The sequence below is a fragment of the Saccopteryx leptura genome, chromosome X (assembly GCF_036850995.1).
Source record: "Saccopteryx leptura isolate mSacLep1 chromosome X, mSacLep1_pri_phased_curated, whole genome shotgun sequence".
Taxonomy (NCBI): Eukaryota; Metazoa; Chordata; class Mammalia; order Chiroptera; family Emballonuridae; genus Saccopteryx; species Saccopteryx leptura.
Window position 1 is genome coordinate 71,542,262 of NC_089516.1, and position 17,924 is coordinate 71,560,185.

The following is a 17,924-nucleotide window of genomic DNA, read 5'->3' on the forward strand; positions in this document are numbered from 1 at the left end:
GTAAGAACCATTCCTGGATAGAATGGTCCTTTGTTTTTTTAGCCTTGCTTCATCAGAGAGCAGAATAAGAAGGAGAAGCCAGATGGGTCCTTATGTGGCTCTAAGACTATGCCTCCCCATCCTTTCTTTCTCAACACCAAAACTTTGCAAAGTAGCAGGGGTTGGGGGGAAGGGGGGAAAGCTTCCTTTTTCAGCATCTTTGTTTTATACAGATCATAGATTATCTATTTTATTTGTCCACCTTGCTTTCTTGGGAGGTTTCTTAGATTTTTCTTGGCCTTCCAATATCAAAAAGAGTAGGCTAATTTGGAAAACTAAAAATAGCTACCATCAATATCCCCATCATTACCATAATTTCCATGGTTTGACAATTTCCAGTCTGGACATGGCAGTAAGCACTCAGCACCTTTTTTTGCCATTTCTGCTAGTCTCTCAATTAAGGTTTATCACTTTTCTCCTTGGCAGTCACATGGGCAGATGGTGAAGGAAAATTTAGTATTATAACCTATTCTTAAACCCAGATTCCCTGACTCATGCCCTTACTGGCCATGTGACCTTATAATTTACTTCACCTTTATGATCCTGTTTTATCATCTTTAAAATAAGCGTCATGATACCTGCCTCACAAAACTGTCATAAAAATCACATCAGGTGAATAAAGTCTCAACTTTTGCTACCTCCTTTTCCTTATCTTTTATCAAAGTCTTATGCCAAAATTGTTCAACATTACTGCTTATGCATGTTGCACCCTGAATCCCAAGAAATAGTTTATACATCAAGTGAAGTATCAGGACATGGTCTATCATCTATTCTAACTGGTCAAATAAATGCCAAAGCCAAAACCTAGAGCAAAATCCCACATCTTTACCCACCACTATCAATTCCTCTATGTTTCCTCTGTGTTAAACCTACTCTTTGGCTCAGCATTTCACCAGCTAGATATCTGAAGAAGGGAACATGACAATACCTCCTATCTGTCCTAGGAGTTCTCTGGTCAAAACCTGTGTAGTTTGTGCTTTCCCAAGGTCATGTTGCTTGTTTTTGTTTGTCTGTTTTTTCTTCTTATGCTTCCAGCTAATGCCTTGGTGATACCACCTTATTAGATAAACTCAATTCAGAGTTTTTCAGGACAAAAAAAATATCTCTCCTCATGGCAGATAGGGAACTAAGGGGCTAGCTACCAGGTGTGATCTCTTTCCTCATGTCCTTACAGAATGGCCTGATGAAGCTTTGTTTTCTCCTCCTACAGAAGTGCATACTTGCCTCTCATAGTCCATTGATGTCCAAAGAAATAATTAATTTGCAGGCATGGGGGTTGGCGGCATAAACCTGCAGTCTCTGAAATGACTCCCTATACCAGGGGTCAGGAACCTATGGCTCGTGAGCCAGATGTGGCTCTTTAGATGGCTGCATCTGGCTCACAGACAAATCTTTAATAAAAAATAATAACATTAAAAATATGTATAAAACATTCTCATGTATTACAATCCATTCATTTCCTACCGTTCATGTTCATGGTTGTGGGTGGCTGGAGCCATCACAGCTGTTCTCCGGGCAGGTCGTTGTATGGCTCTCACAGAATTACATTTTAAAATATGTAGCTTTCATGGCTCTCTCAGCCAAAAAGATTCCCACCGCTGCCCTATAGTATCACTTGCTTACCTAAAAAGAAATCTGGATACCACTTTTTTTTTTCAAATCAGATAACAAAACTGATTTAAGCACCCATACAGGCAGAGATGCATAGCCCACACTGGGACTATGGGATATATGAGTAGAGAATAACTATGTTTTTTTCCCTTTTAATTTGCATATACTTTAGTAGATTAAATAGAAAAACAGCATAGCAGCACAGTCTAGCAGAAGTATCCCACCATTCCAAAAGGGAAAAAAGAGCTCCAAATAAAAATCTAAGAGATAGGGATCAAGAAAGAACAAATAACCCAATTAGGGTCACCCAGCTAATTCAAATCATGGGTTCATCTCATTCCACCCTATTATCCTCTTCACTTCAAAGATGGGGTGGGTAACTGAGGTTTAGAGTGAGAAAGTGACTTATCCAAGGTATTGTATAGTATGTTAGAAAGCAGCCAAAACTTGAATGTAAATTTTCTGTGTTAGTAAAACTATAGGTTTTGCTGTTGTTTAAGAGACTCAAAATAACAATGATTAGACATTGTGGTCATTATTTTACAGTGTATACAAATACCACAACACTATGTTGTATACTTGAAACACACATAATGTTGTATGTCAATTATACCTCAATAATTAGCAATATTAATATAGCAAAGTAAATATAACAATTTCTTAAATATGCTTAAATATATTGTCTCATAAAATTATAAAAAGCCTGACCAAGAGGTGGCGCAGTAGATAGAGCATCAGACTGGAATGCAGAGGACCCAGGTTTGAGACCCTGAGGTTGCCAGCTTGAGCGCGGGCTCATCTGGGTTGAGCAAAGCTCACAAGCTTGGACCCAAGGTTGCTGGGTCAAGCAATGGGTTACTCAGTCTGCTGTAGCCCCACGGTCAAGGCACATATGAGAGAGCAATCAATGAACAACTAAAGTGCCACGACAAAAAACTGATGATTCATGCTTCTCATCTCTCTCCATTCCTGTCAGTCTGTCCCTATCTATCCCTCTCTCTGACTCCCTCTCTGTCTCTGAAAAAAAAACAACAACAAAACACCAAAAAACAAAAACCACATAAATTAAAAAAAAAAAAGAATGATTAAACAAGATAATACATAAAAATCCTAATCAGTGATCCAGGATCTTTGTTGCTTTGTTATCTCTAAAGTGTTGTTCTCATCCATATGGTCTGAGATAGCTCTCGACCACCAACAGGCAAAGAGGACTTATTCTTATACTCTACCATTTAAGGACATGACAAGGAATTTGCACACATACCAGAACTTGATCACATGTTCTGCAAAACATGTAGCTGCAAAAGTGAATAAAAAACATAGTCTTTAAATAAACAACCACATACCATTTTAAAATATATTACTGAGGATGAAAAGGAAAAGTAATAAGCAGGGGAATAAAAAGAAGTTTCTGCCATATATACTGTTATACAAATATAGTTCAGAAACAAAGCCTTGAACTTTGTCTTTATGCTTTAGTCCTTTGATGCAATTCTTTTGATTAATGCTTATAGCATCTTCAGACCTAGATAGGATTATGTTCATTTTCCTAGCCTCAATATTTCTTGTCATGGTAACAAAAAACAGGTGTTACTATATTTGGTTGGATATACTTATTAATGTGACCCTAAAGACTTCCATCTTGGGTAAGAAAAGTTAGCAAGGCTGAGGGGCACAGACATTCTCTTTAATAGCTACATATTCTACTGCTAACTGGCCCCACACACCTAATTCAAGGTACATAACCTGATTGCAAGTTTAGCTGCTCAATCCGGAAGTGTTTCTCTCCACCTGTTGTCCTTACTGTTGTAAGAACCATGAGACCATAGGCTACCTCCCATGGTTTCCGAGCTTCCCCAACATAGCTCTTAGTATCTTGGGAAGCATGACTGGGATATGTGGCTTTGCTGAAGGCAAGTACAGAGTGAGAAAAGGGAAGGACAGGGTTGGCTCCACTCCCAGTTAAGAAGGTATAGAAATTCTTGTTGAGGGGTCTATGAAGATATGCTCCCTTTGTATCCCTAACATCTGCTCTTGCTCTTCCTATCCATTTAGGCTTCTCTGAGAAAACTTCTTAACATAATATCCAGAACATTTTTGGGTCAGCTCATTTCACATGAGCTTATCTATAGCCTACTTGCCTCACAAAGGGCAGATCACTCGTCAGAAAATCTCTATCAAAAGCCAGGACAATGAAGAGCCAATGAATCTGTGCTAATTCTAATTGGAATGTGGCAGGTTGGAAAAAAACATCCCCAGAGATATAGCAGCCTTACATCCAAACCAATGTATCTGTAAGAGCCCAGAAATAAACCCATGCATATAGAATATGGTCAAATTAATTTGAGACAATGGAGGTAAGAATATACAGTGGGGGGAAGAACAGTCTCTTCAATAAGTGGTTTTGAGAAAACTGGACAGCCACATGTAAAAGACTGATACTGGACCACTTATCTTACAATTCACTCACTCATTCATTTCCATTGGATTTATTGGGGTAATAGACTGCTTATCCATTGTGCTCTTATACCATACTTAAAAAATTAACTCAAAATGAATTAAATATTTGAATGTAAGACCTAAAACTATAAAGCTCTTATAAGAAAATGTAGGTGATGAGCTCTTTGACATTGAATTTGGAATGATTTTTTTGAACCTGACTCCAAAAGCAAGAGAAACAAAAGTAAAAATTTAAAAAAAATGACATTAAACATAAAAACCTCTGCACAATGAAGCAAATGATCAACAAAGTAAAAAGATAATCTACTGAATGGGAGAAGATATTTGGAAATCATATATCTGATAAATGGTTAATATAAAAATAGATAAAGAATATGTAACTCAATAACAACAAGAACAAAACAAACAATCCAACTGAAAAATGGGAAGAGGATTTGAATAGACATTTTACCAAAGATACATAGATGGCCAACAAGTACATAAAAGGATGTTCAACATCACTATCAGGGGAATGTAAATCAAATGAGTATCATCTCACAATTGTCAGAATGGCTATTATCATAAAGACAAGGTAACAATTGTTGATGAGGATGTGGGGAAAATAGAACTTTATGTACTCTTGAGAAAATGTAAATTGGTGACACCACTATGGAAAATAATATAGAGATGCCTCAAAAAATATATAGAACTACCATGTGATCCAAGAACTCTACTTCTGGGAATTTATCCAAAGAAAACAAAAAGACTTATTCAAAAATATATTTGCACCTCTATGTTCATTGTGGCATTATTTACAATAGCTAAGACATGAAAACAACCTGTCTTTGATGGATGCTTGAATATGAAGATTTGCATATATTACTATATAATATTATATATGTGATAAATATCATACATAGTGTGTATGTATATAATATATATTTATTATTTATGTATATATAATATAATTACAATATTATATATAGTATGTATATATGTATATACATACATGTGCACAGAATGGCTATTTAGCCTTACAAAAAATGAAATATTGCTGCTTGTGACAGTATAGATAAACCTTTAGGATATTGTGCTAAGTGAAATACCTAAATCACTTATATGTCGAATATGAAAAAACAAATAAACAAGTTTATTAAAATATTGCACATCAATTTAAAACCAAATAACAAAATAGAGAAAATAAATATACACAAAAATCTAAACAAAATCCTTCATTGGGTTAATACTTTTCCCCCCTCCTTCTCTTTGTGAGTTATTTAGGGCAGGTTGGTATCTAAGTCAAGGTCAGGCAGGCCAGCAGTTCCACTGTCTGTTCCCATCTCTCAATTCTTTGCTTCCTGCCCCTAATTAGTTTAAGAATGTTTTGTGGGTCATCGGGAATTCTGAAGAGAAGGGTAGGGCCAGGAAGGCCTCTGGAATTAGCAGTTTAGCTATTCAAAGCTGTTCCTGTTCCTTTCAGTATCCTTTCTTAGCTAGAGAAATGCCAGCAGCTGTCATGCACACCCTGTGGGATGACTCCTTTGGGCTCAAATGGAGCTAAAGAAGTCATCAGTCAGCAAAGTGGATGAATGCCAAGAGGAGCTTGTGGGAAGGCTCAGGTCAAAGGGGTTTATTTTAAACAAATGAACACCTATTTTTTCCTTAAACATTACATGGAATTCATGTGTACTTGTGACCCAAAGCTTCACCTCTCAGGAGGACCTTGGGATTACTCTGTTAGATACTGCATGCTGAGAAATTCACAGAGGCTATTTCTATTGCCCTAAAAGGAAATAGACAAGATGGGTTGGCAGGGGAATAAGGACATAAGGATTTTGTGAAAAATCCTATGTGGCTTGGCCACTTTTAAAATCTTTCTCTCTCTCCTTCCTCCCATCACTTGGGAAAAAGAAAAGCAGCAGAAATAGCAGGGCACTTCTTTCTATCACTCACAAAAATCCTTCTTTGTAGCCAAGTACTAATGCATTGTACATATATACCACATCATCTTTATCTGCTTGTGTATTTTTAAATTTTATAACATCATATATATAATTTTCCTTGTCAAATAACAATGTTTGTCCAGAAACATACTGCTTTGGCAAAATTATTAACTATTTTAAAATGCTGAGCAAAGTATGCAAATTATCTTTTTAAAGACACTTTAAATGTATATTTAAAATTTACTCTTCAATTGCAATTTACATTTACTATTATTTTATATTAGTTTCCAATGTATGGCATAGTGGTTAGACAATCATATACTTTACAGAATGATCCTCCCCAAAATCTCCACTCGTCTGTTGATAGAGATAGGTACTTGGGTTGTATCCATATTTTGACTTCTTTATTAATGCTGCAGTGCACATAGGGGTACATATATCTTTTCAAATTAGTGTTTTAGATTTCTTTGAATATATATTCAGAAGTGGAATTGCTGTGCTACAAGGTCGTTCTATTTTTAAGTATCTTGAGGAACCTCTATACTGTTTTCTATTATGGCTGTATCAATTTGCAACCCCACCAACAGTGCACAAAGGTTCCCTTTTCTCCACATCTTCACCAATATGTGTTGTTTGTTGCTCTGTTGATGACAGACATTTTGACAGGTGTGAGGTAATATCTCATGGAGATATTAATTTGCATTTCTTTGATCATTAATGACATTGAGCATCTTTTCATATGTCTATTAATCATCTGTATGCCCTCTCTGGATAAGTGCTATTCAGGTCCTCTACCTGTTTTTTAATTGGATTGTTTGTTGTTAGTGGTAGTGGTGTTGTCTGAATTCTTCATAAATTTTATATATTAACACCTTATTGGATGTATTATTAGCAAACATCTTTCATTAAGTAGGTTGTTTGTTTTATTGATGGTTTCCTTTGCTGTGAAAAATCTTTTAGTTTATCTTTTTAATTTATTTACTTATTTATTTATTTGATAGAAAGAGAGAGAGGAAGACAGACAGGGACAGACAGACAGGAAAGGAGAGAGATAAGAAGCATCAACTTATAATTGATGCATAACCTTACTTGTTCATTGATTGCATTCTTATATGTGCCTTGACTGGGGTTCTCTAGCCAAGTCAGTGAACCCTTGCTCAAGCCAGGGACATTGGGCTCAAGCCAGTGACCATGGGATAATGTCTATGATCCCATGCTCAAACTGGCGACCCCACGCTCAAGCTGGTGAGCCTGCACTCAAGCCAGATGAGTCCATACTCAAGCTGGCGACCTCAGGGTTTCAAACTCTACTCTTCAATATCTCAGGGTGATGCTCTATCTACTGAGTCACCACCTGGTCAGGCCCATTTATTTCATTTTTTTTCTTTTCTTTCTCTTGCCTGAAGAGGTATATCAGGAAATAATATTACTAAAATGTGTTACAAATATATAGTGGAACATTATTTGGCATTAAAAAAACAATTAAATCTTATCATTTGCTGCTGGGTGGACATAGAGGGTATTATGCTAAGTGGAATAAGTCAAACAAAGAAAGACAAAAACCAGATGATTTCACTTATACGTGGAATCTAAATAACAAAATAAATGAACAAACAAAATAAAAATAGAATCATAGAGAAAGAGAAAAAAACTGAAGGTTGCCAGTTGGGAGTGGTGTTGGGGGGCTGGATATAAAAGGTGTAGGAATTAAGTAGTACAAATTGTTAGTTACAAAATAGTTATGGTAATGTAAAGTATAGCATAGGGGATATGGTCAATAATACTGTAATATCTATGTATGGTGCAAAGTGGGTATTAGAATTATTGAGAGATCACATTGTAAATTACAATTGTCGAACCAGTATATTGTACACCTTAAACTAATATAAAATAATATTTAATTTCACCTGTAATTTAAAAATTTTAAAAATCAGTTAATCAAATAATTATAGAGCTACCTACTATATTCCAGGTAGTATTCTAGATTCTGGGGTTGTTGCAGAAAATAAAAAGATAAACCTTCTGGCCTTCATGTAATATGTTATAGAAAGATGTACATGGGAAAACAAATCTGATAAATATACAATATTCCAAGTGAGAAAGTACTTAGAAGTATTATGGATAAATTGAAAGCAATGGAAAGAAGCTAGAGAATAATGAAGGGAGTTACCATTATATATAACTATTTTCTTCTGAATCTTTTGATTGGCCTATGCCCTAAGTAGCTAAATCAGTTTGATTTTAAGTTCTTATGGAGACAAATAGGCAGAAAAGACAGAAGTCAATTAGAAAAAGAGAAGTTATTGGCACCATGTGGGCCAGACATAATTATATATACTGCTCACAAAAATGAGGGGATATTTCAAAATGAATATGAAGTGATAAAAAAGGAAGCATTTGTTTTTTTTTTTATTAAACAAGAACATCAGAAGAGCAAATGACATTTCAAAGAAAGTTGTTTGATTATGCAAATAAGATGCAAAACCAGCTTTTATTTCATTGGTAAAAGTGCACTATACAAAAGGCTGAAAGTAATGGAGTATCTGCATGTTCTCTGATCCCCTCATTTTTGCGAGCAGTTAGACCTTAATTACTTTACAGTTAGACCTTAATTACTTTACTCATGAATTCTTCACTTCCTTACCACCAAATAAAAACAAGTTATAAATTGTTACCGCTAACCCAGGACAGTCATTCCTCTGAGGTCACCTGACCCAACAACCTTATTTTTATTTTATGTATATATGCATGTATGTATTTATTTAGTTAGTTAGGTTGTTATTAAAGTTAACACACAATATTATATTAGTTTCAGTTGTACAGCAGTGATACAACATTTATATACCTTACAATGTGATTACCACAATAAGTCTAATAATAACCATCTGTTATCATATACAGTTATTATAATATTATTGAATTATTCCTTGTGATGTACATTATATCTCTGACACTTATACTATTCACAAAAATTACAGGATATTTCAAAATGAATATGAAGCAATAAAATATCCCTTAATTTTTGTGAGCAGTGTATTTTGTAACTAGAATTTGAATCTCTTATTCCCTCTCACCTATTCACCTATATTGTCATTCCCCTTCCCTCTGGCAACCATCAGTTTGTTTTCTTTATCTATGAATCTGTCTCTTCTGCCAACAAACTTATTTTAAAATTGAGGACAATGAAGATATAGACCAAGGTCAGCTAATGGAAGAGTCTCGATAGAGCCCAAGCTCATATGTTCCAGGTCTGAGGAGCTGTTTCACCAATTTAGAGATCTGCTTCTTATAATCTGGGTCTTAAATTCCAAAACCAAGCTAATTTGCTGAATTAAGAAAATTCAGTTTTCCCTCCTATGTGTCTCATTTACTCTCACACTACCGATTGTCTTGTGAGACTTACAAAACCAGATATGTGGGTGTTCCTCCTCCACCAAGCAATTTTATGTGACACCAGCTGAGTGTCCTACAATTTAACACAATCTGAGAATATCCATCTGGAAATAGCATCAGATTCTACTGGTTAAGAGCTCAGTCTCATAAAGCAGTCCCCACTTTGTCATTTAGTTCCCGTTCCTCCTACAGGGCACCACTTGCTGTGGGGACAATGACTACTCAGACCACATGGCATGCACAGAGGAACCTAGGGGAGACCACCTCACAATCCCCTATACAGGTTTCATGAGACATCCCTTGCCCCCAGTCCTTAAGGGTATATATTGATGCACACAAATTGAAGCAGAGATGAGAATGAGGAAGTCAGGAAGCAGAGAAGAAAATGAAGAAGTCAGGAAGGGGAACTTCCTTCGAGCAGATAAAAAGGCAATGAAGAAGAAGCTCAAATGTCTCTACCTACTGATTAATCAGAATTGCTAATTCTATCCCTATTGTGCTGCCTCAGCACAGTACTGCATTCAGTATTTTTGTCAGTAAAGCCACTGTGGCTTTTGCCTCAGAGCACTGAACTCTGTCCTGTTCTATGTTCCTATTCAGGGCCTCTATACTACTTCAGGTACCAATCACCTGTCTGAGCTACAAATTGAAGTTTCTCAGGCACCTCTCCTCAGATTTGACTGATTATCTAGAGTATATCACAGAAGTCAGGAAAACACTTGCATTTGCTGGTTTACTAAAGGATATGACAAAAAATGCATGAACAACAAGATGAAAATATACATAGGGAGAGGTGTGGGAGAGTACCTGTGGAATTGGTATGTGTCACCCTCTCTGCATGTGGATGTGTTCACCAACCTGAAAATTCTTTTAACCTAACACTATTGGGATTCTTATGTAAGCATGGCCACCTATCAACTGCATTTACAGCCTCTCTTCTCTCTCTGGAGGGTAGGGGCTAAGGTTGAAAATTCCATCTTCTAATTATGGGCCTATCTTTCTAACAGCCCCCATTCATGTGCCATCAGGAGCCCACCCAGAGTTGCCTGATCAAAACAAAAGATACCTCTATCACCTCAGAAATTCCAAGGGATTTAGGAACTTCATATCAGGAACCAGGGTCAAAGATCAAATGTTAGAACAAAAAAAAATGTTCCTAGTGCTTTTATCACTTAGGAAATGACAAGGATTTTAAGAGTGTTGTAATTTTATATTGGCCTATATACCTGGAGCAGGTGATTGCTTAACATGGTTAGAAGCAGGGCACACATCACTAGTGACAGAGAGGGTGTTATTTTTCATTAAGAGAATGGCCATTTCTTCTTTTTTTTTTTCTCAATTACATATTGTTTGAGATGACTAAACCCTGAACCCTTTGATAAGGGCCCCTGCAATTTTAAGTAACTTCTAGCTACTCTTATCAGCTTGAAGTTCTAAAATTAGTTTCAGGAAATGCCTTCCTAGGCATCTGAAGCAGGAGTAACACCATCTATCCTCTGAGAGATCTAAACCCGGAGAGCATCACACATCTCAGCAGTTTCTCTTCACTAGACAAGGTGAAGGGTGTCCCCCCAGCTTACAGACAATCTATAAAGCATGATCTCATTTCATCCCCATGACTATTCTGAAATATGATTTTTATCCCTATTCTTCAAAAAACACCTTGGGATGTAGGAACTCACTTATTATCTCACTTATAAGATGAAGAAATTGAGGCACAGAGATATTGAACAATTTGCACAATATCTTACAGCAGCCAAGTGGCAGAGTTAAGATTTTAAACTACACAAAGGTTCCAAAGGACATGCTCTCAAACATGGAAAACCTTAATGAAAAATTCTAAAAATATTGGTAACCTAAACATGACCTAGGAGGCTCTTTCCAGTGGCAGTTCTGGAAACCCTGCCACCAGACTCTAGAAGAGCCTTGATGAGTCTAGAAAAGAAACACTTTCCATCACTGTCTTAGGTCTGGGGAGACTTGACCTACTTGGTGAGCTCATTCTAGGGCATCTCAGACCACTTTCCAAGCCTTTCTGATGGTTTTACATTAACTTTCTTAAAGTGTGTCAGAAGACCTGCTACAGAATCCAGAAGAAAATATAATTCGAGTAGGGAGGCTTCTGCCATAGCTAAGAGGATGTAGGGGAATGAGAGCACAGTAATCAGAAGACAAGGCCCTGACTTCGGCGTTAGATAACTCTGCGTCCAAAACCTAGCCAGCTACTAGTGGCATGGCCTTTGTCAATTCATTGATCTCACTGCCTAATGGAATTTTAAGGATTAAAAAAGATGATAAATGTAAAGCCTTATCACAAGGCCCTGGCACATAGTAGTTGCACCAGAAATCTCTCTGCTCTCAAGAATGAAAGCGTGGCATAATACATGGAGCTTCATGTGGTTTTGGAGTCAGACAGATTCTCTGTCACTGGTTCCTAGCTGTGTGACTTTGTGCATATATTTTAACTTAGAGTGCCAATTTTTCTTTTCTTTGAAATAAATAAATGATATCAATTTCTTAGGGTTGCTATAAGGATTGAATGAGTCACTGCATTAAAATACCTGGCATGGAATAAGCCCTAAATAAGCAGCTCCATCTTTTATTATGAACAAAGTGCCTAGTACATTATAGGCTGGCATCCCACAAATATAACTTCCCTTCTCTCTTCAGAAAGCAGTTATGGCCAGGCTGATAGTTCCGGTTATCTGCTATTTGGCTCTTGCTCAATCTTTTTTTTTTTTTCCAGATCTAAATACAAAGCTTTTCAAATACATGTTTTAAAACAATTTTTCCCACTCAATGCTGAAATACACATTGTAGCTGATTACATTATTTAAATCACAGTGTTCAGGTTTGCAGAAATAATTGCTATTGGAATCTTTCCCATGGTTCTTTGCACAGTCAAATTATATTTATTATACTGAGGTTCACTCAGTGTAGTCACTATTTGCAACTGAGTAAAGAAAGTGGTGAGCTTCCTCCAAGTTCTCAGCTCTATGGAACCTTGAGACACCTTGCCCAACTCAGTTATGTTTGATTACAAAAACATCTCTAGCCTGACCAGGTGGTGGTGCAGTGGATAGAGCATTGGACAGGGATGCGGAGGACCCAGGTTTAAGACCCTAAGGTCACCAGCCTAGTCATGGGCTCATCTGGTTTGAGCAAGGCTCACCAGCTTGGACACAAGGTTGCTGGCTCGAACAAGGGGTTAATCAGTCTGCTGAAGGCCCACAGTCATGGCACATATGAGAAAGCAATCAACAAACAACTAAGGTGTCGCAACGAAAAACTGATGATTGATGCTTCTCATCTTTCTCCATTCCTGTCTGTCTGTCCTTCTCTATCTCTCTCTCTGACACTCTCTCTGTCTCTGTAAAAAACAACAACAACAACAACAACAAAGAAAACATCTCTAGCCAGGATGAATTTCAGCAATCAGTGATGGCTTTCTGGGTTATCAAGTGCGTACCATTATGGTGATTAGCTTACCCAACCAAATTTGAAATATATAATTAAATATGATGTATATTTGAAATAATTATGTAGGAACCAGCCTTCTGAGTTATTTGGGACCTTTTGACATGTGATTTAGGTGAATAATAAAACAATAGTGGGTAACAAGACAGTTGTCATTCTAATATGGCTGTAAAACAATGAACTCTCTAACTCTAAAAAGACTAGATATTTGGTCCTAAGCTTCCATTGTCTGATTGGAGTTCTAGAAATTCTCAGGAAAGCCAACAACTCCTAGGAATAAAGAGACCTTTGTGCCAATATTTCTATATAAAGAATGCCTCATTCACTATGTGGCATGGTATAGCACCCAAGAGGCACTCAGAAGTACTTATTAATGAGTTAAGAATCCTTTAGACTCAAACAGTCACAAAAATCAATGCTGAAAGAGAAACAGTAAATATTTAGATTCAACTCACCCCCAGTCTGGCCGATTCATAGCAGAGGTCCAAGAGAGGAAGAGACTAATTCAAGGTCACATTGACCTAAATATACCTGCTTTGTTGAAGACAGGTATGCCTGAAAATCCAGATGTATTTATAGTAAAGGGACTTAAAATTATGATTGGGAGAACATATCCCTTGTCTTGCAAATTTAAGTTAGTGCTTATATGAATCTAAATGTTTCAGAGCCTTAAAAGTGACACTAGCCCTGCCAGCTTGAATTTTATTTCATTCACCCATTCATCCTTTCATTCTCATGTATATTTATTCTTCACAAAACACCAACAAAAAACAAATATTTTTATTTCCACAATCCCTTCAAAAGGGAGCAGGCCCTTTATCCTAATCAGCATTGAAAGACAAAGACTCCAACCCTGTTTTTGACATGTCAGTCATATGTCCCTTAATTCCCAAGTTCTTAATACTGGCTCCAAGAATGCCTTCAACAAAAAAAAAAAAAAAAAAAAAAAAAAGAAAAAGAAAAAAAAAAGTTCTGAGATCATGGAAAATGCAGACAATACACATTGGTCCTAAAATTCATTTATTAGAGGAAATCTGGTGACTGCCCTTATTTTATTTGCTTCAAACAAAGGAAAGGGAGTAGGATAAGGAAATTGTGTGAAGGGGAGGTGAGAGACTTGACTCCAGATGGAGCCAGGAATAGACGTTCTATTGCTAGAGGTAGTTATTGTGAGGACCACAAGTTCAAGGGCAGTACTGGTTTCGGCCAGAGACAAACATATATAATAGTTGTTATTTTCCTAGAATTTGGGTATTCCAGAGGCTGAAAGAGCTAACTTTCCCGTCTTCTCACTCTCATCTAGAGTTACGTGTTGAGCCTGGAGAAGGTGACAGCTACAAAAAACAAAATAGGAAAGATATTGCTGATCTTGTGCTAGAAGCTAAAGTTAATTAGGCCTTGGAGGGGAGAAATAGAAGGAGGGAGTGGGAGAACAAAATGAAGCCAGATTGTCACAGGAGAATCAGTGAGCAATAGTTTATATTTACAATCCCCAGAAAAACAAACAAACAAAAAGCATTAATTAAGGATGAAAGAAAACTAGTTAGCCTGCTCTACATCCCATCATATTGCAAATATTTTTGCTGTGAATATAATAAATTGCTGTCAGTTAATTTTTTGTAAAGGTCTGTCAGTTAGCTCTTACATTTGTGAAGAGATACAACTGAGATCAGTTTTAAATACGAATGCTCCAACATCCAAACCACATCTCAGTTTTCTAAAGGTTTGAGGATTTTGCACCAACATTAGAGACAGCAACTTTGGAAAGCACAGTGAAATTCTGCTTGTCTGTCACATGACAAAGGACTGTGGCTTAACACTTTCAAACATGAATTTATTGAGTCTTACAAGACATATGGCACTGAATGTACTAGGCTCTGGAGGTACAGTAGGGAACAACACTGATAAGAGTTTCATCTGTTACTGAACTCCTGCTTTTGTAATGATTGGTAGAATGTGTGAGTAAGGGAGAATGAGAGGTCAAATATGACATGTGTGTTGTTGGCTGATGTGACTGAGCAGATTACTGAAATGATGAATAGAGGAGAAGGGGAAATGAGGAGTTTTATTTTTTTTACAGGAGACACAGTGTAGTGGTTATAAACCTGAGTGTTAGATTGTCTAGGTTTCATTCCTTACTTTTCTACTTTTCCTAATCCTTGGGCAAGTTATTTCATCTCTTTGCATCTCAGTTTATTCATCTGTAAAATAAAGCTAAAGGAAGTCCTTTCCTAGTGGGATGTTATGAAGTTAAATGAGGATCTATATATAAAAAACACTTAAAAATAGTGCCTGAGACTTGGTAAGTTTATATATGTTTATTGTTGTTGTTATTATTATTATTATTGTAAATGTTGAGTTTATTATGTTTATGGAATAGTAGAGTTGTAACAAGTTATGACAGGGGTTGGGAAACTTTTTGGCTGAGAGAGCCATGAACGACACATATTTTAAAATGTAATTCCGTGAGAGCCATACAACGACCCATGTACATTACACATTATCCAATAAAAATTTGGTGTTGTCCCGGAGGACAGCTGTGATTGGCTTCAGCCACCTGCAACCATGAACATGAGCAGTAGGAAATGAATGAATTGTAATACATGAGAATGTTTTATATTTTTAACATTATTATTATTTTTTTTATTAAAGATTTGTCTGTGAGCCAGATGCAGCCATCAGAAGAGCCACATCTGGCTCGCAAGCCATTGGTTCCCGACCCCTGAGTTATGAGAAAGGGCTTTGGAGCTAGACTACCAGAATTCATGGCCTCAGCTCTGAACTGTGTGATTTTCTGAAAGCTACTTAACATTTCAATCTCTTTATCTGTAAACAAGGATAATCACAGTATTAACCTCAGAGGGTGGGGATTAAATGAGTTCACTTGCATAAAGAGCTTAAAATAATGCCATGCATGTAGATCAATTAACTTTTATTATATTAGTAACATTGATAGTATTAATATTATCATTCAACTAGAAATGTGGAGTAAGCAGTTGGGTATACATTTAGACAACTCAGAAGTGAGATTCCTGTAAATCAGGTAGAAACCTATTATTGTTGGTTTTCTTAAATCCAAATGAAAATAATAAACATTACTGAATATAGAAAAAAAAAGACCTATTCTTAGCTTTTGTAATTAAGTTCAACATATAACTCTTGGGCACTGACTTTGTGCCTAGGGTGCAGAGGTGAACTTAATGTCAGTCCTATTTTTGTTAAGCTTCCAATCAAAAAGACTATTTTGAAATACATACCTGTCATTTGGGGACTTGGATTCACTTCTCTTCAACAGGGCTCTAGTGTGCCTACTAGAGGTGAAATATTAAAAATAATCACAAGTAGGGCATAGGCATTTACTAATTAGGTCATGCTATAGTGTAGGTAAGCAGTGTTAGAGGTCTCTGTTTAGTCAGACATTAACCCTTGAGTTGCTGGGCCACAGGAAGGGCCTCTGCATGGGGAGGACCTAAGGTAGCGGTAGTGAGGAAAGGGTACTTAGGAAACAGAGTAATAGCTTTTTCTGAACTGATGTAGAAATATTTCAACATTCTAACCATTGGGATTCCTTTACTGGTATTAGAGTTAAAATATCAGCCCTGATGTGGGACCTTAATCTATGCTATTTTCTCTTCTTGTCCAGAAAAACCGAAAATCTATGAGAAGGATACAGATTTGAAGAACATCCAGCCAATACTTCTAGGCAGTGAGAATATCCTTCGCTGTACAGCAAGTGGCCTGCCTGTGCCCTCCTTCACATGGGCTTGGGAACCCTGTAGCCAGAAAGATGAGTTGTAAGTGACTTGCATCCAAAGGACCCTGCCTGATCTAGAGTTTTGGGTTTACTGAGCTACACAAGGGACTGGCAGTCTTAAGATCTTATCAGAAGATTTTCTCTTTTATATGATTTGGCAGGTGTTGTTAGTTGTTTTTGAATAGGGCCTTGGAAGTGCAAAGAAGAGGTAGTATGCCAATAACTACCAAAGTCCAGGTCTTGGCCTGTTTTTACCAAAGTCACAGCCTCAAATTAGAGTAGAAGTAATTGTTATGGTTTACAGGCCTAGGATGTTTAGATTTTAGATTGTAATTGAAGATTTAATTGGTAAATACAGAATAGGGCAGGTTTCCAAATATTTGTCATTGTATAGAGAAACAATCAATAATAGTCTTGGAACGTAGACATGTCTCATCTCTCCGACAACTGCTTTCATGATAAGCCTGATTGGAATATTAATCCCACAATGGGAAAATCTGTCAATAAATAATATTTTTAGATCACAGAACACCCATTTAGGACAGGGATTCCTCTTTCCCAGTAACAAATGGAGATACAGAGGCTAAGAAAGATAAATGAGTTACTTGACACAACACAAAAGTCAAGAGAGACATCACAATGAAAACCAAGCATCCTAATTCTTACCCCTTAAGAGCTTCCATTTATTGAACCTCTACTATATACCTGGAACGTATTAGATACTTTGATTTTTGCTTTGTGGCAATAAGTTCTATTTCAAAGTGTTTGTTTCAGTCACCTCTGAGACAATGAGTCTCATGTAGCCCTGAAAAATTAGAAAAAAAAAAAAAAGGAAAATTCAGAGAGGTGAAGCGACTTGCCCCAAATTCCAGAGTAGGCAGCATATAAGAAAGCATCATCAATGCTCACCACTTCCTACCACACAATCTCCCTACAGACTTCACACATGCAAAAAAATTCTATTTCACCATAACTCTAAAATGGTACAGAGGACACTTCACTCAGATTTCCTTTGTTGTCGGAAGGATGACATATTAGCTGACAAAAGAAGTTCATCTTATTAAGTCATTGCACTGTGCTGAAGGTTGAGTTTTAAGCACGTGGTAATGAATGAGGGGGCATCACAGGGGATAAACTCTGAATGGGAATGTCTAAGAAATACATTTTGAAAGGCCCAGGGTTTTACGATCTGGCTTTGATTTGAGGAAAATGTAGGTAAGAAATATAGTTATCAGACCAAGATAAATCTTCAAACAGAAGAGTCTGCT

The 17,924-nt window shown here is 36.8% G+C and overlaps 1 protein-coding gene across 4 annotated transcripts in view; it reads left to right on the forward strand.

Annotated features, from left to right (window-relative positions):
• LOC136386101 (vascular endothelial growth factor receptor kdr-like) overlaps positions 1-17,924 on the forward strand; it is a 276,217-nt gene that overhangs the window by 120,407 nt on the left and 137,886 nt on the right. For all 4 annotated transcript variants that reach the window (XM_066357427.1, XM_066357429.1, XM_066357428.1 and 1 more), the window contains exon 10: positions 16,546-16,696. In XM_066357427.1, coding sequence (XP_066213524.1) covers positions 16,546-16,696 — 151 coding nt within the window. The remainder of the gene's footprint in view (positions 1-16,545; positions 16,697-17,924) is intronic.